This window comes from Papio anubis, chromosome 14 (assembly GCF_008728515.1).
Source record: "Papio anubis isolate 15944 chromosome 14, Panubis1.0, whole genome shotgun sequence".
In the NCBI taxonomy this organism is placed as follows: domain Eukaryota; kingdom Metazoa; phylum Chordata; class Mammalia; order Primates; family Cercopithecidae; genus Papio; species Papio anubis.
In genome coordinates, this window is record NC_044989.1 from 43,465,290 (window position 1) to 43,489,470 (window position 24,181).

General features: G+C 50.7%; 2 protein-coding genes across 5 annotated transcripts in view; both read right to left on the minus strand.

The window, feature by feature from the left end:
* Positions 1–812: 812 nt before the first annotated feature.
* On the minus strand, positions 813–5,058 carry ZFP36L2 (ZFP36 ring finger protein like 2). Its single transcript, XM_003908567.4, has 2 exons — positions 4,666–5,058; positions 813–4,150 (listed from the first exon to the last, which is right to left on the minus strand). The coding sequence occupies exons 1-2, from the start codon at positions 4,714–4,716 to the stop codon at positions 2,723–2,725; spliced, it is 1,479 nt and encodes a 492-aa protein (XP_003908616.1). The 5' UTR covers positions 4,717–5,058; the 3' UTR covers positions 813–2,722.
* Positions 5,059–9,327: 4,269 nt separating this feature from the next.
* The window catches only part of THADA (THADA armadillo repeat containing), a 359,588-nt gene continuing 344,734 nt past the window's right edge, over positions 9,328–24,181 (minus strand). For all 4 annotated transcript variants that reach the window (XM_021924785.2, XM_021924787.2, XM_021924786.2 and 1 more), the window contains 2 exons: positions 10,859–11,028; positions 9,328–9,818 (listed from right to left, as the gene is read on the minus strand). In XM_021924785.2, the coding sequence (XP_021780477.1) occupies positions 9,480–9,818; positions 10,859–11,028 (509 nt within the window). In that variant the 3' untranslated portion in view covers positions 9,328–9,479. The remainder of the gene's footprint in view (positions 9,819–10,858; positions 11,029–24,181) is intronic.

Sequence of the window (24,181 nt, forward strand, 5' to 3'; positions counted from 1 at the left end):
TGATTGTTTTAAAGTTAGAAACAGCCAGAGTCACTATAGTAAGATTTTGTTCAACTGTTTGCGAAATCAACAGACAAATCAATGTCTTTTTTTCCCTTTTTCTAGAGACCTGGGTTGAATTTGCTTTCTGGTCACTTACAGTCCTCTAAAGCACAGACATGAAATATTTTTGCATAAGTAACTTGAATGTGTTCATTCCCAGAGGAAGTTGTTCACATAAGCAAACATCACTCAGATATAAGTTTAACCTGTTTTATCGTTCCCTCCACCCTGAACAAGGACATACCAGGCTTTTCAAAATCCAGGCAAAACTCCAGTTCTCCGACCCAGAAAAAGCCTGGCCTCACTCTCCACCTCCAGCTCAGCACTCAGGCCTGGCAGGCCACCGGCTGCAGAAAGATCCTCCTCCCCTTCCCCACCCAAGCAGTTCTGTTTCCCAGCAAAAAATCAGACCCTCAGCTGCTACCGCAGCCACATGATCCACCCGGTGACTCACAGGCAGGCCACACCCCTTCAGGCCTCCTGGCCAGGCCCTGCCACCAGCCAGCCAGCCAGCCAACTCTGGGATGCATCTTATTACCAAAGGGACAGCTAACTAATGCCCTTGACAGTCCAAATAATTACTTTCAGTTAGAAGAACTTGCTTATAAAACATATACGGGCTGAGAGGACGCAGGTTCTTCTGAACTCTTGGCTCTGCCAGCTCCAAGTCCTTCCCGACCGTGCCAAGACCTGGGGAATGGCAGACATGGTTAGCTGGGAAGCTAGAAAGCTAGACATTCCTGTTTAAAAAGAAAGCTCTTACATGGTAGTACCTTTTTTTCCCAAAAATTTTATTGGGGGAAAACTACAAAACATTTACAGTACAATGTTTACAGTCACAATTTGTAGTGAACTGATTCCCCAAAATATATTACAACTCAAGTTGACTTATCTTGTTACATTCAAAAACCTACTTCTGTCAAAGTAGTCCAGAGAGTACATATAGTGCTCCAACTGTACCTACGTACAAACTAAAGCTACCGCTCATTCATCTGCTGTCCAGGAAAGCTTAGGAAACATTCCTGCCTTTCTACACGGAAAAAAAAAAAAATAGTACAAGTTTTGGAATTTTCTGTAATTAAACAAGGCATATTCGTGTACTACATATTTCAGCACTAAGAGGCGGTCGCTTCACTTTATATCTATATAAAAAAAGTGGTAAAAATCTTTTCCTTTTGTGCAGTTGAACCCATCCTACATTCAGATTCTCTCAAGCACTAATAAAATACTTATTTGGTTGAGGAAGATTTAAGGCAAGTTCGGGCCCTTCCAAAGGCACTGTGAGACTCCCCCCCACTCCCCGTTATTGCTACATGTCTTAAGATACTCCAGTATGTCACAGCAGAACTGGTGGAATAAGCAAACACTTTTTTGCTAGTTTATAAAGTTGGAATTAGAAAAGCATGCCACATTTCAACCTGATTGCAAAGTATGTGGTCATTTTTTTCTTTAAAGTTGGATGGGCTACAACCTTTATACATTCTAAGAAAACTCATAGGATGTTCCTCAAACTACTTCCACAGCATCAAGATAGATTTCTGTCAAGAAATCATGCAATCTTTCAAAATTTACGTAAACAAGGAAAGAAATTAATGAAATAAATATTACATACAATCTCTTAAATTAAGAATTTTGTACTCATTTACAATAAAATAACCAAGTGAAGTTACAAAAGGCATATATTACTGTGAAAAGAACATACACTCCACATTTTGCCGATTAATAATGGCAATCATAATTTAACATAATAAAAGAATATATATCTATTGCTTTTCATCATACTTGATAAATACAGTATGAACAAAATTTTCATTGTATACTTTTCACAAGATAATAAATAAGTTAAATAGTTTTTTTCATATTGAGTTGTGGTGCAGTGGTGCGAATCAACTCAAAACAGCTAAAAATTCAGCAGTTATTCTCCAACAATTACAAAGTAAGCTCTGCCCAAGGCTTCCAGAGGGAGCAGACAAAATGGTTCTAAACTAAACACCCACTAAGTGGTGGCGATGAAACCAGTAACCAGTATGGACCTTTGGAATGCAAGGGTTTGTTTTTCACCCCCAGACATATATAATTGTTAAAAAACAAAAAACACCTATGGGCTGAGGGCTAACTATCAAGGCATATTCTTGGCAGAATATTGGATTCTAAAAAGCTTATAGGTTTAGCAAGGTGGTGGCTGGCTGGTATAACACCGATCTGAGACAATTAGGAACTTCTTAAGGGTTCCCACATCTGGACTTAACTAATGCTGTTCAAGTGAAGAGATGGAATGGTGGTTGATAGCTGCTGGTGCTGGGTTGATTTTTCCTGAAGTCCCAAACTCATTGGAGTCCTAAAAAAGTTTAAGTGTTTGTTTTTTGTTCTATTCGTATCACAACTGCCCTGTTGTGAATATTTTGTTCAATAGAAAAAGTTCCTCGACTTTTTTGCTCAAAAAGAATGAAACTTCGTAATAATAATAATAAAAAAAAAAAAAAGAGGAAACCGAAAAAGGAGAGGTGGGGGCCCCTCCAGGCACAGAGTTCGAGTCCAAGTGCTCGGTCGGGCTTGCAGTCTGCCTGGGGCCCATGTCACCCCCCCCACTCCCGGGCCCCCAGCAGGGGCGAGATGGCGAGGGGTGTCCTCCAACATCTCTGAACCGCCTTCCCTTCCTCCTCACTGGCGCCCTCTTGCCTCAGTCGTCGGAGATGGAGAGGCGGCTGAAGATTGGCAGGCGGCGGCCGGGGTCGAGGCTGGGGGACTCGGAGCCGCTGAGGCTTCCAGAGCTCAAGGAGCCGCTAAGGTAGCTGTCGCGGTCCGACAGCGAGTCCGGGGGGCTGGGGGGCGCGTCGAACACGGGCGAGTCGGACAGGCGGCGCGGCAGCTGGAAGCTGAAGGGCGGCGAGGGAGGCGCGGCGGCCCCGGCGGGGAGGGGTGCGCTGGGCGGTGCCGGGGGCTGCGCAGGGGGCGCCAGGCCCTGCTGCTGCTGCTGCTGACTGCGGTAGTAGGCGGCGGCGGCCACGGCGGCAAAGTTGTGGGTCTGGATGGCGAGCGGCGTGATGAGGCTGCTGAGCTCTGGGCCGAAGGCGAAAGCGTTGTTGGCGCACGAGGCTGACGAGCAGGCCGCGCACGGGGCCCCAGGTGCCAGCAGGTCCTCGGCGCCCCCGCTGCCGTAGAGCAGAGCGGCCGCAGCCGCGGCCGCCGCAGAGGCGCAGCATGCCGGGGCCGAGGGCGTGGAGGCCGCGGAGGCCGAGGAACAGGAGGAGGCGGAGGAGGAGCAGGACGAGGCCGAGGAGCAGGAGGGCGGCGGCGGCGTGCGCGACGTGGGGCTGTCGAGCAGCAGCGGCGACTCGAGGCCGCCCGGGGGCTGATGGTGGCCCGACGGGAAGCCCGAGAAGCTGAGGCTGTGGTGCAGCTTGGGCCGCGGCTCCCGCGGGAAGCCCAGGTGCAGCGCGTCGCGCGTGCCAAAGGCACGCAGATCCCCGGAGGCGCCCCCCGACGGCGCGGGCCGCCGCTCGTCCGCGTTGTGGATGAAGTGGCAGCGCGGCCCGTAGGGACAGAAGCCGATGGTGTGGAAGGTGCGGCACAGCTCGGTCTTGTACTTCGGGTGGCGAGTCAGGCTGCGCAGCTCGTGGAAGCCATGCGCGAACTGGCACTTCTCGCCGTACTTGCACGTGCCGCTCTCCTCGAAGGGCCGGCACAGCTCGGTCTTGTAGCGCGTGGAGTTGATCTGGGAGCCGCCGCCCCCCTTCTGCTGCTGCTGCAGGTGCAGGAGGTGCTGGCTGCGGTCGCCGTTCTCGCTGAACGAGCGGTCCCGGAATTTGTTCTCCTTGTTGAGCAGGGCTGTGCCGCCGCCCCCCGACGGCTCCTTAAGGGTGCCGTAGGAGGTCGGGCCGCCGGCCGCCGCGCTGCCGCAGCTGCTGCCGTTAGCGGCGCCCGGGAACTTGGGCGAGCAGCTGCCGGGGCTGGGCGCGGGGTGGGCGAGTGCGTGCAGGTTGCTGGCCGAGTGCCGTCGGAGGAAGCCTGGCGCGAAGCCGGAGCTGGGGGCGGCGGCCACGGGCGTCCCCACCGCCTTCTTGTCCAGCATGTTGTTCAAGTTGAGGTTGGCCAGGGATTTCTCCGTCTGCCAAAGGAAGGGGAGCGTGGAAGGGATGAAAAACGGAAGGGGAAGGCAGACACGGGTCGAGCCACAGAGAAACTCCCAGCCTGATTCTTTTCCTCTTTTTCCCCCACTCTTGGCGGATCCCGACTCGGCCTCCACCCTCCACCCATACACACGCAAAAGCAGCAAGATCTTGCTGGAGGAAGCGGGAGAGGGGAGGACGCCCACCGCGGGCCGCGCTGGGTTTCGACACGTGATCCTCCGCCCCGGCCGCCGAGATGGGCGGCGCGAATCCCGTCCGGGAAGCCCCGGGCAGCGTGGCCGCGGTCGGCAGTGGAGAAACTCAACCGCGACACCAGCGCCCTCCCTGCCGCCCCCTCCTCCTCCTCCAGGGCGCTCGCACACACTTTTGCAAACCCCGGGACTTTCCCGACCCGAAAGGCAGGGCGGGAGGGGCGTCCCCCAGGACCAGGGGACAGAGGCAAAGTCCAAGAACTGGAACGGCTGCTGCCGGCCCGGCCCGCTCCCCGGCGTACCTTGCACAAGAAGTCGACATCGTAGAACGCGGACAAAAGTGTGGTCGACATGTTTCTGGATCCCGCAGTGGCCGGAGCGGCAGGCCGGGAGGTCGGGAGGAGCCCTCGGGGTGGCGTGGCCGGGCTTGAGCCACGACGAATAACGGGCGAGGGGCGGGGAGGGGCCGAAAGTTTGCCGGGGGGCGAGAGGAGAGGGCGAGGGCAGCGGCGCGGGCCGGCGGGAGGGTCCGGCGGAGTGCGGCAGGGGGGAAGGAGAGAAGCGAGGAGCGCTCCTCCGCGCCCCGGGGTGCCCGGCCCGCCCCCCCCCGCGGAGCCGACGGCAGCTCGCGGACTGCTGGAACTCTGCAGCCGGCGAGCGCGCGCCCTATATAGAGCCCGGGAGTGCGGCTGCGGCGGGGCGGGCGTGCCGGGGGAGGGGACAGAACTGGGCCCCCGCCGGAGTCTCCAGGCAACGCCGCCCGCCAGCTCGCGAACGTCAGGCGCCTTCTCGGCCTCCCATTGGCCGCCGCCAATTTTTTTTCTCTGGGGAAGGGGGCGGGAGGCCTCGGGGCGGGGCCAGCGACCCGGGCGCCCGGTGCGGCGTGTAGCGTTCGACCCCAGTGGGTGCCGCCGGGTGGCGGCGGGAAGGCACGGCTTTCCTTTTCTGGGGCTGCGCGGTCGGAGAGCCCCGGTACATTTAGCGTGGCCGGGATTCTGCAGCCCTGGACGTGTCTTTCCTTGCCCTGTTCTCCGAGGCGGACCTGTGGAGCTTTTAGTTCCCACCTTTGGTTTTGTGCTGGGCGCGGGAATTGCAAAATGCCAGAATATCGCAACCATCCGCGCCGCCCGGCGGGTTTGCAAAGGGTGCTTCGGCCAGGAGGCGGGGGCTCGGGGACTGCGTCCTGTCGGTGGCAGCTCCAGCCCGACTGCACGTGGAGTCGCGGTGGGGGTGGGGGTGGGGGTGGGGTGGTGGTGGCCACGCGGGCGGCCGCCGCGGCAGTCTTGCCGGTGGAGCCCAGGCTCGTTTCTCCGCCCCCTCCCCGCCCAGGCTCAGTAAACAGGGCTTGAGCGCCGGGGCCTGCCGGGCAGGGCTGAGTGTCTGAGGACAAGGCGCTGGCTTTGCTAATCACATCACAAGACCTTGAGCCAGGGCCAAAGGCGCGGAGTGGCGCGGGACGTCCCGGGCGGGGGAGCTGACTCTGAGGACAGGAGGAAAGGCTGGGAGAGCCGTGCGGGCTTGAAGGCGACTTAGCGCCACCCTTTCCGTCTGCTGGTCGGCCCGGCCTCCCCCAGCCCTCGGGCTGGGGGCGCAGCTGCCCGCCGAGGCTCCCCGCCCGGCACAGCCTGGGCCTGTTGCGTCCTCCCGGCTCTTCTCTCCCCGGCCGTAGGGGCGCCGCGCCCAGCCTTAGCTCGATGAGGGCGGCAGGATCCGGCTGAGACCAACCCGCGGCCCAGGTGGGGCTGCACAGACGCTGTTGGTGGGCGCGCCCCCCTCTGTTTTCCCTCTCCCGCCAGCCCCACACCCCAACAGCTTGCGCTGGAAAATGCGCTTTGCCAGCGGGCGCCCCGCCTTCGTCCGGGTACGGAGCAGACACCCCCACCTAGCGCCCAGTGAGGCTAAAGCCGCTGACAGCCCCACTAGGAACGATCTGGAGTCTGGTCTAGGGCACTTCTCGCTCCGCGCTCATACAGGTTGTCAAAAAGCTTGGACCTGAAGCTGGAAGGTCCAGGACCCGCTGGGGAAAGAACCAGGCCTGCCACTCAGGGATTCGAGTTCCTGGAGTGTAGCCTGCATTTCCCACTACTGTACTCCCCTCACAGCCCAGGGAGCCAGAGTCCAGGGTAAGGATCAGGAATGCTGGGCTGGAGTTCAGGCCCTGCCTGCCCCATAGAAATCATGTGGTCTTAGGCAAATCACATCATCTCTTTGGTACTTGGGTTTCCTTGTAAAACGAAGATAATATTCCTGCTTTATTCATCTCTCACCTTTGTCAAGGTGCAAATGATATCTGTGAAGGTGTTTAAAAAACAAGAACTAAACCATCTTTATGTATTAAACCAAATTGACAAAGCATAAGGGTGGAGAAAGCCAGGCTTCTGAACTATGGCCAGATGGACAGAGAGCCACAGACTCATGAGTGCAGAGCTGTGGGGGTACCCAAGTCCTGGACCCTAGGACTCAGAGCCAAGAGTAGGTGACCTCAGAGGGACCAGTTTCACTTTTAGCACCTACCCTACACTGACCCCTTGATATACCTGGGCAACTGTGGTCTGGTTTGTTCTTTGGTGAGATGACCCCAAACATCTCACCAAACAGTGTGAAACAGCCACTTCCCTAGGCACTTTTATTAGGTTAGTAACAAGATTTCAGATACAGAACCAATGGAAACATCTGTTTGAATCAACGTCCAAATCTGGGGTGAGTCCCAGTCAACAGCTGTGAGAACACCCACTTTGCAGATTAGGATTCTGGAGATAACATGCGGACATATTATGGGACATGCTGTGTACAGAGTACCTGCTAGTATAAAATGTATAATGTAGCTGCTTTTATTTCATTTTAAATGGAGGAAAAAAGAAGTGCTGGCCATTTCCATTGAGCTGGGCTTTGGTGGGCCAGTTTCATAATTCTTCTTCTGTGGTTATCACCACATTTATGTTACCAAGTCCCTCACGTCTCACCAGCTAGGTCTTAGAACAAAAAGTGTTAGGTTGGCAACTTTCCCTCAGGTGTGGGCTACACAGCTGCCTAACTAGGTAATTAATTCAGGATCACAGAAACCACATTTGGGGCCGAGTGGTTGCAAAACCACCCAGGGAATTTCCTGTTCTCTTTAGGACAAAACTTTGGACACTGAGTTAACTTCTTTCCTGCCTCTTACAAAGCCCCTTTCCTATACTTCCAGTATGGCTGCTTTTTTGTTCTTAAATTCCTTTCTTTTAGTGATGGGGTCTTGCTGTGTTACTCAGGCTGGAGTGCAGTGGCCTTTCACAGGCATGAACTCCTGGGCAATCCTCCCACCTCAGCCTCCTGAGTAGCTGGGATTACAAGTGTGCACCACCATGCCTGGCTTACAGCTGCATTTTTAGTGTTAAATGTATCTCTCAAAGAGAGATGAACTACATTTGAAATATGAGCTTTTCTGCAGTAGAAAATGATTGTAAACTCACTCTCTTCTAACCCGCCCCTTCAGACTCTGAAACATCAATAAATTACTCTAAGTGATCATTCACCTGAGTATTTAGGTTTTTTTTTTTTTTTTTTACAGACCCTAAAATCTGGAGCAACTTTATATACTATGATTGAAATGTTTTTTCAGATCAGTAGGATGAAAAATGGATGTGGATGAGGCTACGACCCATCCAAAGCTATGATTCTCAAGGTAACTGTTAGTGGGTAACACTTACTCTGAAATTATAAATAAAAAATGGTGAGCCAATGAAAAACTGGACCAGCAGCAAAACGTATGCAAGAGCGCCACCTGCTGGGTGTGTGAGGAAGAGGGCTGGGCTGGGCTTGAAAAGGCAGAAAATCATTAAGGTTTCTAGATTAAAATCACTGCAAAGGGGGTGTGTGTGTCAGAGTCTCACTCTGTCACGCAGGCTGGAGTGTGTGTGTGTGTGACGGAGTCTCACTCTGTCGCCCAGGCTGGAGTGCAGTATGTGTGTGTGTGTGTGTGTGTGTGATGGAGTCTCGCTCTGTCGTGCAGGCTGGAGTGCAGTGGTGTGATCTCGGCTCACTGCAACCTCCACCTCCTGGGTTCAAGCGTTTCTCCTGCCTCAGCCTTCTGAGTGGCTGGGATTACAGGTGCGCACCACCACTCCTGGCTAATTTTTGTATTTTTGGTAGAGATGGGGTTTCACTATGTTGGTCAGGCTGGTCTTGAACTCCAGACCTCATGATCTGCCTGCCTCAGCCTCACAAAGCGCTGGGATTACAGGCGTGAGCCACCGTGCCCGGCTGATAAATGTGTTTAATGGCATCTTAAGTGAGAATCTTGTTACTGCCACCAAGCAAGTGATAGGTAAACAATGTAGGCATAGAATAAGTCATTTTCTCTGCCTCTCCTTTCCCCAGGTTCCTCCTCACAGCTAAGAGCATGGATATACTTTCACTGGGTGGCAAAATCAGGTTTCCTAGCATAAGCATACTTTTTTGGGGGTGGGGGAGTGCTCAATGGCTCTTTGAGTAATTAAGATGGAATGTGTAGGTCACTGCAGGACTTACACATGCAGACAATAAAAATAAATTATTTGTGCAAGGTTGATCCTGAATTCTCCTAGGATCCAACATTTGGAACATATTTCTGCTTTGCTAAAATGGAACGAAATTTATAAATCGGACCAAATGGGCTGTTTGCCAACTCATCCAGCCCCTACATAAAGCCAGAACAGGGGAGGGGGAGGGGTCATGTGTGTGTACTAAAATCCAACTCTGTGTAGTCCCTTCACAGAGAATGTAGGGAGGCTATGGCAGGGCATTAGAGGCCCTGGGGGATGAAAAAGGCTCATTCAGGCCTGCAGGTGGCCTGCACCTGGGGACAGAGGAAATCTGCAACGGAGTCGCCTCACTTCCTACAGTAGCAGCAATAAAGTAGGCTGCCCTGAAGGAGTGAACTGAAGAACAGTTTCTCTGTGAGGAGTGACAGACGACCAGACTCACAGAACTAGGGGAGGCATGAATGGGATAACATTTTTGAATTTATGTTCAACATGTTTCCTGCAGATTTATGAGGAAAAATCCACACATACCCCCATTCCAATCCCCCAAATTTTCTTCAACATGCTGCTTCTGTTCTTGGAAGAGTTAACTGCCTCGCTTCTGCAGAAGAGTCTCAAACACTGAGAACTAGGGTGTCTTCCCCTTCCTTTCCTTCCAAAAAGGCCAGCAGCTTCAAGCAAGCCAAAGTCCTTTCCTCTTGAATGCGTAGTCTTGTGAACTCCACCGTCTTCACAAATTCTGCAGCTGGTGGAAGATCTCTGAAGAGCTGAGACAGGAGGCGGCACTGCTCTGACACCATCCTTTGAAGGTGACAGAGCATCTCAGGGCTTGGAAGACGCCAGCCAGACTTGGAGAGGAGACAGAAGAGGTGCTTGCAGAGGTATTTCACAAAGATCAGGGTCTCGGCCCAAAAGTTGACTTCTGCTTTTTCAAACAGGTAGTCTTCTTCCACCTAAATCAGATGAAAAAGCCAAAAGTCAGTCTTACAGGGAATGGTGACAAGCCCCAGTCCAGATCAAGCAGTACCCTGCCAGGTACAAGAAGGGTGTCATGTCCCCTCCCCCACCGGACAGAGGGCGCACTCTCGCCTGTCAACACCCATGTACACACACCACTTGCAGCCTTGAAGGTCACCTTCTATTTTTACTCACTGTATTTCTCCAGCAGAGAGGAATTTTTTCCCCAGACTTAACATGACCTTGATAAAGATGTGTTTGTGGTGCAAAGTCAAGATACTCTAGGGGATGGATGCTGAAAAGGGGACTTCAACAAGGGAGCTTAAGGTGCAGCTGGAAATTGGAGAGGAGGGAGGAAAGGTCATCTCTGCAGCAGGCCAGAGAAGGAATCTCCAAACAGAGGACACTAGGCTGCGTCCTGTTTCTATAACACCATGATTCTCAAGGTCATTTTATCAGACACTGACCATGTCTCCAAATTTCTCATAAACAGGGACAATGCTTTTTGAACCCTTGGCCTGCTGGGGATGCCATTCTTAGAAGGTCAGCTAAGTCAGATACTGGTGGCGATCAATTTCAGTTCTCAGGAGGCTTTTGCTGCTTGTCTTCGTCCTCAGTTTCCCTATCTGTGACTGCACCCACCCTGGAGGGGGCTAGTAATAGTTTTTTTCAAGCAGGAAGTTCCCAGCAAAGATCCTAATTCTCTGAAAATGCTTCACCCTCAGACCTAACTTCGGGAAGCTCCAGGCTAACTCCAATACCGACTAACAAGCAGTCTCCATAATTAAACTCTCCGCATGCAGGGGCTTCTTTGCGAGTTCTCTCCCCTGGCTAATCTGGAGGCTGAGCATCAGCAGCCCAGAAGTCAGCCTGAGAGTGTCCCTGTGCCCTCGGCAGCACCCGGTGGGCGGCTTTCCTAGTGGTTACTGCTCTGTGTGTCAGCAGGAACAAGCCCAGCTGAGGCTGTAGGTGCTGCATCCAGTGGGTTTAGGACACTCCAACCCTGCTTCCCACTCCCCTGACACCCTGGGATCACCTGATGCATGCTCTCCACACAGACCACGAGGTCATCACTGTCTCCCAACAGCCATCCCAGCAGGATGGGCAGTCCAGGGGCCAGCTGGTTCCACTGCTGGAGCAGATCACACAGGACGGCCAGGGCCAGGGCCAGAGCGATGGAGGCATCCACCTGGCAGAAGGCAAACTCTGCAGAGACAGGAGAAAGGTAAGCAATGAATATACTGCTCAGGGCCGGCCCAGGGCAGCCTGCAGGACCCTGGGAACATGAAAGACCTCAGGTAAAATCGCTGCCACCAGCCTGGCAGGGAAGCTGGTATGGTGGGCTCACTGGAGACTATTAATCACCTTCTGAATCCTGCTATCTATACTGTTAGAATAAGTCATAGGCCTGAACCCACTGTTTCCATGCCCCCTAACTCAGTGTGGACAGAAGCAGTCCCATCTGTAGGATTAGAGAGTTATCTCCCCTCAGCTCCTCCAGTGTCACCGGAAGGATCAGGAAGGCTTCCCCGTCCAGTGTCTCCTCTGCACATCTGCCTGGATTTGACTGGTTTGCCCTTTCCTTGGAAAGCAGATCTCCTGGGTGCAAGACACATCCTAGAATAGGGCATTGTCAAGCTTTTCCTTAAAGGGCCAGAGAGTCAATATTTTAGACTTTGCAGGCCTATACCTCCTCAACTCAGCTGAAAGCAGCTATAGACAATTTGTAAACAAATGGTTGTGGCTGTGTTCCAATAAAACTTTATGGACACTGAAATTTGAATTTCATGTGTCACAAAATATTATTTTTTTCAACCAATTAAAAATGTAAAAACCACTGATAGCTCACGGGCTGTAAAAAGCAGGTGGTGGGCTGCATTTGGCTCCTATTTTGCTGCCCTTTGTCTTGGAGTTTTTTGTTTTTGGACCCTTGTTTTCCCGGGTGCTTGGAGGAAGGGCACTGAAAGAGCAGAAGGGTGCAGAAAGAGGAAGCAGGGGGCCCTGGGGAAACCAATGGCCTTATTTCACCATTTGGCCTTAGACAATCCTAAATATGGGTTTGGAGGGAGGTTCAGGGGTGTTGTCCCTTCCCCTAACAACTCTGCACCTCCCATCCCAAACCTGGAGGACATCTGAAACATGGGACTGAAAGCCCACTGCACAGACAATGGACTTCTGTAGGCCCATCCTGCACCAACGCCTGTCTTTCAATGATGCATTTCTGTGGAGCCCTGATCACTCCCAAATCCACATCTCCAACTTCAGCACACAGACTTACCCTGACCATTTGGCCCCTGAAGAGACTTCTCGGCACACAGGCAGACGGTTGATAATCTGCAACAGCAGGCTTAGTTCCCCTGGGTGTTGAACCAGGCTTACCGGGATGGCCCCACTGAGGGCCTAGTGTCAGGCCCTGATCAAGTGCTTTCTCCCCAGTCCTTCTTGCATCTTATGGGTTGGGTATTACATAACCCACTTGCACACATCAAGAAATTATAGTTGGCAACAAGTTTCATGGTACATGGAAAGCACAGATTTGGAGAACTAGCATCAACATTCCAGAGGTTTTGATGGTGGGGTCAGCAGGGTGTACACCTGGGGCCCTCCTGCAGTAGGGCCAGGACTATCCAGAGGTCACACAGCAGCACCTAGTTGCATGTAAGCAGGCAAGAGGACTGATCTTGCCATCTTGACAGCTCCAGATAAGTCCCCCAGGACACTTGCCCTTTAGTGTCCCCGTTCCCCATGCTGCTTGCTCTGCAGCCTGGAACCCAGATTTACACCAGGAAACAGAAAAGGAGAGGGGACGAAGGTGCACTTTGGCTGTGGGTCTGAGCCATGTGTTGGCTGGACCTCTACCTATAATACAATCTCTATTTTTACCTCTACCTAACTCCTTTGTGCAGTTCTCAATTGCCTGAGAATCTGTATAGAGAGGGGATAATTAAATGGCCTTTTTCTTTCTTTTTTCCCTTCAACTTTTATTGATTGATTGAGACAGAGTCTGTCGCCCAGACTGGAGTAGAGTGGCGTGATATTGGCTCACTGCAACCTCCACCTCCCGGGTTCAAGCAATTCTTGAACCTGCCTCAGCCCCCAAGCAGCTGGGACTACAGGTGCGTGCCACCACACCCAGCTAATTTTTTCTGTTTTTGCCCAGCTAATTTTTGTATTTTTTGTAGAGACAGGATTTCACCATGTTGGCCCGGCTGGTCTAAACTCCTGACCTCAAGTGATCTACCCACCTCAGCCTTCCAAAGTGCTCGGATTACAGGTGTGAGCCACCGCACCTGGCCCCTTCAACTTTTAGAGTTCTGGGATACATGTGTAGGACGTGCAGGTTTGTTACATAGATAAACATGTACCATGGTGGTTTGCTGCACAGATCAACCCATCACCTAGTTATTAAGCCCAGCATCCATTAGCTGCTCTTCCTGATGCTCCCCTGCACCCCACACAGGTGGCCTTTTTCAAACCCCCCAAACAAAAACACACATGAGGACCAGCATAGGATTCAATACAGAGCAGATGCTCAGCACATACTTGTTTATGGCTGGAGATCATGAGATCTCCTCCTTTATTCCATCTGACCTAATCTGAACACTAACATAGAGAATGGCACAAAGAAAACATTCAGTAAATGGTAACTAGTGTTACCAATGATAATGAACATTTTGCTCCTACTGAATTCTTAATTGCTCCTGCCATTCTGCCATCCTATAAGGGAAGTATCCCTATTTAGCCAACAAGGAGACTGCGTTCATGAAGGTTAGATAACTGGTCCCAGTTTGCAGGTAGCTGTGGTGCTGGGCTAAGTATCTCCAGTGCACAGACTGCCCCCTACCCTGCAGGAAGGCAATGGAGATGAAGAAGTCAGACTTGGTTTTATCATTTTTTTTTTTGAGACAGGGTCTCACTCTGTCACCCAGGCTGGAGTACAGTGGCACAATCACAGCTTATTGCAGCCTTGACCTTCCTGGGCTCAGGTGATCCTCCCACCTCAGCCCCCCGAGTATCTGTGACTATAAGCATGTGCCACTATACCAGGCTAATTTTTGTGTATTTTTTTTTTTTTTTGTAGAGACAGGGTTTTACCATGTTGTCCAGGCTGGTCTTGAACTCCTGGAGATCAAGTGATCTAACCACCTCAGCCTACCAAAGTGCTGAGATTACACGCATGAGTTACTGCACCCAGTGGGTTTATCACTCTTTTTTTTTGAGACTTGAGTCTTGCTCTACTGCCCAGGCTACAGTACAGTGGCATGATCTCAGCTCACTGCAACCTCTGCCTCCCCGGTTCAAGCGATTCTCCTGCCTCAACCTCATGAGTAGCTGGGATTACAGGTGCCTGCCACCACGGCCGGCTAATTTTTGTATTTTTAGTAGAGACAGGGTTTTACCATGTTGGCCAGGCTGGTCTCGAACTCCTGACCTCAAGTGATTCACCTGCCTCAGCCTTCCAAAGTGCTGGGATTACAGGCATGAGCCACTGTGCCCGGCCTATCACTTTGACAGAGTTTCGCTCTTGCTGCCCAGGCTGGAGTGCAGTGGCGTGATCTCGGCTCACCTCAACCTCTGCTTCCCGGGTTTAAGAGATTCTCCTGCCTCAGCCTCCCGAGTAGCTGGGATTACAGGCACCTGCCACCACACCCGGCTAATTTTGTATTTTTACTAGAGACGGGGTTTCTCCATGTTGGTCAGGCTGGTCTCAAATTCCTGACCTCAAGTGATCTGCCCCCCTCGGCCTCCCAAAGTGCTGGGATTACACGCGTGAGCCACTGCACCTGGCCTTCCACCACTTCTTTTATGGTCTCCTTAAGGCAAGGACTGAAAGCCCAACAGGGAAGAAAAAAATTTCATCATCCATCAGCAAAATCAGTACCTGCAGCTCACGTGACATTCCTGTTGAGTCCATAAAGAACCTATGGGGGTGACCAAAGATGCCACCAAGGAAGGCCAGGCTGCTGCACTAGCCCCACCTGACAGGACAGATAGCTTCTATCCTGCAGGATTTTGCCATGAATCATGGTTAGGAAGGGGCAGGAGAGTGGTGGGATGACAGGCACATGGGAAGAGCTGGTGTGATGTGGCCAGAAGTGAGTCTAGATAGAGCTCTAACTACCCAGGCTCCAAGCCTGCAAGGCAAGGACAGAAGAGGAAGGAATGCTGAGATGTTTTGGGGAGGGTGGGGGAAGGATGAGTTGGATTTAGATCTCCTGCTTGGGGAGCCAGCTGCAACCTGCCAAATTCTCTTTTACTACCTTGCCCTGGACTAAGGCAGCTCAGCCAGAACTGCCTAGATCTCTACTGGCCAAATGCCTCATGAAGGGAGGCTGCAGTAGGGAGAGGAATTTGTCACTTAAGCGTGCAGGCCAGCTAGGCTGTCACAGTCTGGCCGGTCCATCAAGGAAACAAGAAAACAAGCAGCCAATCAACAAGTGTATTTTAAGAATCTGCTGAGAGGCTGGGCTCAGTGGCTCACACCTGTAATCCCCAAATTTTGGGAGGCTGAGGTGGAAGGATCACTTGAGACAAGACCCTGTTGCTATCAAAAAAAAAAAAAAAAAAAGAATCTGCTGTGTATCCAAAACAATCTTGAAAAAGAAAACAAAATTGGAGGACTCACACTTCCTGATTTCAAAACTTACTACAAAGCTATAGGAATAAAGACAGTGTGCTACTGGCATAAGAATAGACATATAGATCAACAGAATAGCAAGGGCAGATTACACAAATCAACAGACTGAGAATCCACAAACACACCCTCACATTTATGGTCAAATGATTTTTGACAAGGGTACCAAAATAACGGGGAAAAAAAGTCTTTTCAACCAGTAATCCTGGGACAACTGGATATACACCTGCGAAAGAATGAAGTTGGACCCTTACCTCACACAACATATAAAAATTAAAATGTACCAAAGATCTAAATGTAAGAGCTAAAACTAGAAAACTCATTTCATTTTTTTTTTTTTTTTTTGGAGACCGAGTCTGTCTGTCACCCAGGCTGGAGTGCAGATCTCAGCTCACTGCAACCTCTGCTGCCCAGGTTCAAGCAATTTTCCTGCCTCAGCCTCCCCGAGTAGCTGGGATTACAGGTGCCTGCAACTGTGCCTGGCTACATTTTTTATATTTTTAGTAGAGACAGGGTTTCACCATCTTGGCCAGGCTGGTCTTGAACTCCTGACCTCATAATCCACCTGTCTCGGCCTCCCAAAGTGCTGGGATTACAGGTGTGAGCCACCATGCTTGGCCTTGAGCTACTGCGCCCGGCCTTAGAAAACTCATAGAAGACAGAAGTAAATCTGTATGACCTTGAATTAGGCAACTATTTCTTAGATATGACATCAAAAACACAAGCAACATTAGAAAAACTGGGCTTTGTCAGACTGGGCACTGTGGCTTATGCCTGTAATCCCAGCACTTTGGGAGGCTGAGGTGGGTGGATCACCTGAGGTCAGGAGTTCAAGACCAGCCTGACCAAATAGGGTGAAACCCTGTCTCTACTAAAAATACAAAAATTAGCTAGGCGTGGTGGTGGACACCTGTAGTCCCAGCTACTCGGGAGGCTGAGGCAGGAGAGTTGCTTGAACCCGGGAGGTGGAGGTTGCAGTGAGCCGAGATCACGCCACTGCACTCCAGCCTGGGTGACAAAGCAAGATTCCATCTCAAAAAAAAAAAAAAAAAAAAAAGGAGGGAGGGAAGGAAGACTGGGCTTTGTGAAAATGGAAAACTTTTGTGCTTCAAAGTAACACCAAAAAGAAAGTGAAAGGATAATTCACAGAAAGGGAGAAAATATGAACAAATCCTATCTCTGATAAGGGACTATATCTAAACTACATAAAGAACTCTTAACACTCAGTAATAATAAACACATGAAAAGATGCTTAGCATCATTAACCATCAGGAAAATGCAAATCAAAACCCCAGTCATATTCCACTTCACACCCACTGGCATGACTATAATAAAAAAGAAAAAAGTTAAGTTTTGGCAAAGATGTGGAGAAACTGGAACCCTCATACATTTTTTGTGGGAGTGTAAAATGGCGTAGCCACTTTGGAAAACAGTCTTGCAGTTCTCCTCAAAAGATGAACCCTATGACCGAACAACTGCACTCCTAGGAATGTATCTAGGAGAGAGAAAAAGACACATCCGCACAAAAACTTGTACATAAACGTTCACAGCAGCCTTGTTCATAAGAGCCAAGATGTGGAAGTAACCCAAATGTCCATCAGCTAATAAATGGATAAATAAAATGTGGTTATAAATTCATACAGTGGAACAGTAATCAGCTACAAAAGGGAACGAAGAAGCAGGAGGTCTAGGTGGGAAGGTAGACAAACACCCAGGCAATAGCAGGGACATCAGGTGCTCAGTGGAGTGGTCCACATGCGAAGAGCTGTGGGAGCTGGGGGTTGGTGGGAGGAAGATGTCAATGTGGGGAATAAATAATCTCCGAGGCTCTTCCTCCCACCAGCTACACTGCTAGGGGAAGATGAAATATGCCCTAGAATCTTCCTGGAATGCTTCAAATGGGTGAGGTTTGCTGGTACACATTCATGTCTGTGGTAGGCCTACACAAGTGGGATTAACACGCGGTCATTTGGAATCATGTTGGAAATGCAATGGATCAGCACTTAGAATTGGTTAATCTGGTGCCTTCCATCCCTGTGAAGGGATAACTCACTGGGATTGCAGAGGAGGGAAGCAAACCAGAGGCTTCAGGGCTGCTGCAGTATAGCCTTTATCTTGCTACTGCCCCAGCCTCATCAGGGCTCCCCATCCAAGGCAGATGCCTAGCTATCAGAAACCCTGTTATGTGCCGATACTCCCTGGTGCTGCTTCTCTGCCTCCATGAAGAGCGCCGCCCCTGCATCCCCCACCGTCCAGCAGGGTTAGAGGTGAAGACTCAGGCCTCGCACAGTGTGCTGGCTCCACTACAAATCTCAGCCTCTGATTCCCCCCACTAGGTGAAATGATTGAAGTGATTAATTTCTAGGCAGGTAGACTCGTAAGTCACAGGCTTTGAAATTGCTTTCAACTACTGATTGAAAGAAAGATGTCCAAGTGGATGTTTTCCAGGTGCCAACCCTGAAAACTATTTCAGACCATGGATTAAAAAGCCCATGGTCTGATTTTAAAGTATTATGGGGGAGATGCCTTCTAGAGTAAGGCCATTGGTCAAGTCTGCCTTCTAGTCCTTCTCAAGAGAGGGCAATCGGCACAATAAGTGCTGTGCAAATGGCGACGGGTTGAATTCTCCCTGCCCCTAGCTCTGGAAAATCCTCCTTCAGGCATTTGAAAAATCCCTCAGCTTTAGGGGACTGGCCAAGGTGTTGGGTGGCCCTGCCATCCAACCAATTCACCATCCATCCACCCACTCACCCATTCACCCATCAATCTGGTATTTTATCTATCCACAAGTATTTATTGATCACCTGTGTGTGAAGAACACTGTGTGAAACATGAAGAAAACCACCCAGTCCCTTCTCTTAGAGAGTGAAGAGTTGTCAGAGGCAAGTGTGAGGAAACAGTTGAAGACGGTGTGTGACACAGACCAATTATATCATGAGTGGGAGTAATCAAAGGACAGAAAGGAAAAACAAATGTGGAAGGGAGTGGAGGCTTCACAGAGGGGCCAAGCAGGGTGGGTGAGAGGACACACATAACCGGGAGGGAGGGAGGAGCCTGAGCTTGGGCTGCAGGGAGACAAGCTGCGTGCTGAAGGGAGGACTGAAGGTGAGGCCAGACAGGCTGGGGTGGCCTGGGCAGCAAAGGCAGCGTCTGACGGAGTGAGTGTTACTGCACTTTCTTTTTTCTGAGCAAAAATACGTTCAGGTTTCATGAGGCTGTTTCCAGATAACCTCATTATTTCTAGTCTTCTCCATGGTCTTCTTCACTTCCACTTAGCAGGGGAAAAGCCTGAACTTTAATTAGCCATGAAAAACAAGCTCGGTTCAGCTGACTCTGCCACTCAACATTTCCTAGGGCTACCAGAAGCCTCTCTGTCCCCTGCCTCCCCTTACCCTCTACTCCGAGACTAGCCAGGGCTCTCCACCCACCCGGGCCATCAGAGCCCAGGCTCAGAGCTAGGATTCCAGGCAGGGCACTCTGTGAGTACATTCAGGGCCAAGCTATCAAATGCCATCATTTCAACCTTTACCACCAATCAAGAGCTCCCAGCTGACCCCTACTGGAGACAAATGGCCCAGAGGAAGGTCAGTGTTCTAGGAAATGGAGGGGGGTCGTCCCCCCAGCTTCAAAGAACCCAGTAGGAAGTCTGGGTTGGAGAACATGGGTGTTTATGGTTAATAGTCTCTGTTCTTTATCTGAAAATTTAAAAAATTTCATCAAAGAAGAACCAAATGTGCTTGCCAGAGCTCTCAAGGGCAGCCCTAGTCCCAGCATGCACTGGGCCAAGTGCCAGGGCTGTGTGCAACCCCAGGACTATGGCCCACCCTCTCTCTGCCCTGTCTGTGCCCTCGTCCACAGCCGTCCCTTCCCCCAACACCCTACCTGACCATGGTATTAAGTCTGGAGGGAACTCAGACTTCACTGGGTCCAAGTGGACCCCTCTTCCTCCTCCTCCTTTTTTTTTATGTTTATTTTTTTGAGACAGGGTCTCACTCTGTCGCCCAGGCTAGGGCACAGTGGCCCCATCACAGCTCACTGCAGCAACCTCCCAGGCTCAAGTGGTCCTCCCACCTCAGCCTCCCAGGTGGCTGAGACTACAGGCACAAACTACCATGTCCCGCTACTTTTTGTATTTCTTGTAGAGACGGGGTTTTGCCATGTGGCCCAGGTTGGTCTTGAACTCCTGGGCTCAAGTGATCCACCCACCTAGGCCTCCCAAGGTGCTAGGATTACTGGTGTGAGCTACTTTGCCTGGCATCCTTTTTGTTTTAAGTCTTAGCGCCTACTGTTTAAAGTATATATGCAGAGGCAGAATCCAAACACACACAACTCGGGTTCTAAGCTGAGTTGTCTCAGCTAAACTGTACTCAACAATCCCTTTGCACCCATCTGGACCCATTAGCAGTGTCTGGACAGGGGTGCAAAGGGACCGTTTAGTACAGCTCACATGGATTTAAAAAAATCAGGACAATTCTCAAAAAGATCCAAATTTCTTTTTTTTTTTTTTTTTTTAATGAGGTGGAGTCTTGCTCTGTCGCCCAGGCTGGAGTGCAGTGGCACAATCTCGGCTCACTGCAAGCTCCGCCTCCCGGGTTCACACCGTTCTCCTGCCTCAGCCTCCCGAGTAGCTGGGACTACAGGCGCCCGCCACCTCGCCTGGCTAGTTTTTTGTATTTTTAGTAGAGATGGGGTTTCACCGTGTTAGCCAGGATGGTCTCGATCTCCTGACCTCGTGATCCGCCCGCCTCAGCCTCCCAAAGTGCTGGGATTACAGGCGTGAGCCACCGCGCCCGGCCAAATTTCTATTATCTTTTGAAAATTCGGAAAATCAGACTCTGCTGTCTCTAGGCCTGCATTAGAAAATGGCAGCGGCTGCTGGAGCAGAGCGGTGGCTACGCCTACAGAAGGCGGCTGCTTCCAGCCTGGGACTGCCCTACTGCCTCCCATCGTGCCCCTTTCACACGTGTGCTCACTTGCGTGGTCTCTGTGGACAGGTGAGTTGGTGAGCCCTATGTAATGGTACTGAAGAAGGCAGCTGGCCCCAGGCCCTCCCCTTACTTTTACAGAAGAGAACACTTGAGTCTCTCAACCAAACCTCTTCTCAGTGGTCTCCCCACACTGCTATCTCCCCACGCTGCTATCTGGGCCTTCCCCTCCCTCTAACTCTCTCGGCTTTGATTCACTCAGCATTCCCTGCTCTGGGATCCCTTCTTCCTCCTTTTCACTTAGCCTGCCGGCCTGTCCCTCAGGACACAACGCACATCCTGAGGTGTTGCTCAGCCCACTGGGGCCTCTTTCTCTGCTGTATCTGCACAGTGCTCAAGGTGTTCACAGATGCTGAGGGGGGCACTCCATGCTGAACCCCGTGTCTTTCCTTTCCCAGGATTGTCTATAAAAACAACACTGGGTACTGCCCAGATACCACCCGCTTAGCACTTGATTGTGGTCTTATACTATGCAATTTACTTGTGACTTGCATTTTCCCATTGGGGAAAAATCCAAGATTGCAAGAATAAGGTCTAGGTAGATAGAATTACTGTTGCCATTTTATACTCAAGGTGACTGAGATTTAGATAAACAACTTGTTCAAGATCATATAGGATACAGGTTGCAAGTGGTAGGGCCAAATACAAATCCAGGCTTATCTGACTCCAGCACTCTAGCACCTATATTCTTTTTTCTTTGTTTTTTCCTTTGGAGACAGGGTCTGGCTCTGCCACCCAGGCTGGAGTGCAGTGGTGTGGTCTCAGTTCACTACAACCTCTGTCTCCCAGGTCAAGCCATCTTCCCATCTTAGCCTCCCAAGTAGCTAGGACTATAGGCACACCATCATGCTTGGCTAATTTTTGTATTTTTGGTAGAGACAGGGTTTCACTGTATTGCCTAGGCTGGTCTTGAACTCGTGAGGTCAAGTGATCCACCTACCTTGGCCTCCCAAAGTACTGGGACTACAGGTGTGAGCCACTGTGCCCGGCCCACCACTTTGCTAAGCTGCTTATAAGTACTGAATAAATGGATGGATGGATGAACAGACTGATTATTTTCCATTTTACATTCCCTGCCCTTCTCCTCCACCCTGCTCAGTGCCCCAGGATGCTGATCTCCATAGACTGCCTTACCCAGGTGTCCTTGCCACTGGGCTTCTAGCTGGCTTCTCCTAATGTGAAGGGAGCACTGGTATACTGGAGGGTAGAATAGAGAAGAGTGGGTGGTATTTCTTTCTTGGACCCTCCCCAGAAAGTTGTGAAGATTCTAGCAGTGGCTGCATCCCCCATGGCTAGGGCACCTGCCAGGCAGCCCCTCCTCCCTGACTTCCGCTATCCCTGGGGTCTCCCTTTCAGCCAGAGGGGTGGGGAGGGCTTCCTACTGCTCTTGTCTGTAGGTGCCTCAACATCATGACTGCCTCCCTTCACCCATGGTTCTCAGCCAGAGGGCACATTGCTCCCAGGGTACATCTGCCAGTGTCTGGATACATTTTTGGTTGTGACAGTCAGAGTTGGTGGTGCTACTGACATGTAGTAGGTAGGGGCTAGCGATGCTACTCAACATCCTACAGTGTTCATGACAGCCCTACCACCCCAATCAATGTCCGCAGTGCCAAGGATGAGAAGCCCTGCTGTAGGCCTGCCTCCAATCTTACACAACCGCAAACAGTCCCTCTGTGAACGTCTCTGCAAGTGCTCAGTCTAGTACGCCGGTCTCTCTTTGGGGCAGATGCGGAGAGCCTCATCTCCTCACATCCTTTTTTCTGAAAGGCATCCCCTAGTTCACCCCTCCTCACCAGCTCCTGGGCAGAGAGGGGGCCACAAGTGAGAAGCAGCTCCTTCCCAGGCACAGCTTGCCGCAGAGCCCTTTCTGTCCTGAGGGGAAAATGTGATTCCAGGTCTGAAGGGAAGGGATAAAACACCATCATTTGAAATTTTAAAACTACTTGACAGAAAACCCTTTACAATTTTAAGAATTTGCCTTTTCTTCATGTTTTAGCTATTTTCAAATGGAACAAATGGCCTGGGTTCCCCAGAATACCTGCAGGTCCAGCTCCCAAAGAATACAAACTCCACAGAAGTGTTATATGCTTAAACCCTGTGACTCCCTGATGTAAACATGTTTCCTGGTGACCTTTTATGAAACCAGAAATACCCTAGCAAATCCTTTGTTTTCATTTTAAAGAAAAGATAATTTTAAAATCTTTATTATTATTTTTAATCAACAATACATTCCAAAAAATATTTATTTTTAAAGTTAAAATAACTATGATTTTAAAAATGTGGGCTGACCTCAAATCACTGGGTAAATAAAAATTTCCCCCTAATTTAAAAAATGGATACAGCCAATATGAATGAAAATAAGCATTTCAGTAAGTTAAAAGTGTGCACTTCTTATTCAGTAGGGACACACTTCACCAAAAAGGGACTGATAAATTATAGCCAGTTAACAGTACACTCAGCTCGAACCCTAGAAAAATACTTGCATTTGTTCACTTCAAACCATACCAACAAATAAGGAATGGATTCAAACAAATATTGCTCTGAGAAAATACCATCTGTGAAAAAGACCTGGTTCTCCAGGGGGCTTACAGCCTGGAGCTGTCCCACCAGCTTCCAGCCCTCCAGGGTGCTTCCATTATACCCAGTTTTGTGTGCACGCCACTCCTGTTTCCTGTGGCTATCTCCGGAGCTCAGCAGGAAAGGGTACGGCACCCACGGGCTGTGCCTGTGGGCTTCGTGGCTGTTCTGGAGCAGGTAATAAAGGCCAGTCCTTGGGGCCCTGGTGTGTGAAGGGACAGCAGAGCAAGCAATGGGCCCTGTCCAGCCATTTTGGCCTGCATTTGGCATTCTTGCATTTGGTGACGATTCCTTTGGGGCCTGAACTGTGTCAGCCCCTTCCTGTGAAAAGTGTAAAGCCAGTCCCTCCACAGCAGTGAGTCCCTCCCTCTGCCTGCTCCTTGATGGTTTCACTCTTCAGAGCCTCCCAGAGGGTTCGATTGCCTCCAACTCTGCCCAGGTGGTAAGTGCCTTGCACTTCATTCCTATCTGTGTGGCCACTCACCCCAGAGCACTCCTCCTAGACATGGCAGCACCCAGCCCTCTTCTTTCCTCCCTACCCCTGCTCTTCTTTCCTACCCCTGTGTCATGAGCCAATGAGGGAGGCTTCCACAGACTGGTAAGTGCTGGGCAATTTTAGGTCTGCCTTCCATCAGTCTCCTCTTCCTCTGCCTGAGCAGAGTTCACGAGCTCTGAGGACACATTCCACATTCCTCACTGATCAGCCTGGATCTTGAAACTTCTCTTTTTCTTTTCCTTGAAGTCACTTCAGTTTTCTTTAGCTTATTTCACTACTGGAACTTCTTTCTTTCTTTCTTCTTTTTTTTTTTTTTTTTGAGATGGCGTCTCACTCTGTCGCCCAGGCTGGAGTGCAGTGGTATGATCTTGGCTCACTGCAACCTCCGCCTCCTGGGTTCAAGCGATTCTCCTGCCTCAGCCTCCCTAATAGCTGGGACTACAGGCACATGCCACCATGTCCGGCTAATTTTTGTAATTTTAGTAGAGACAGGGCTTCACCATATTGGTCAGGCTGGTCTTGAACTCCTGACCTCAGGTGATGTACCCGTCTCAGCCTCTCAAAGTGCTGGGATTACAGGCGTGAGCCACCACACCCGGGAACTTCTTTCTTTTCTAAGAAATTTCTTCTCAGCCTGAGCTCCTAAGACTGACTGGCTCCTTC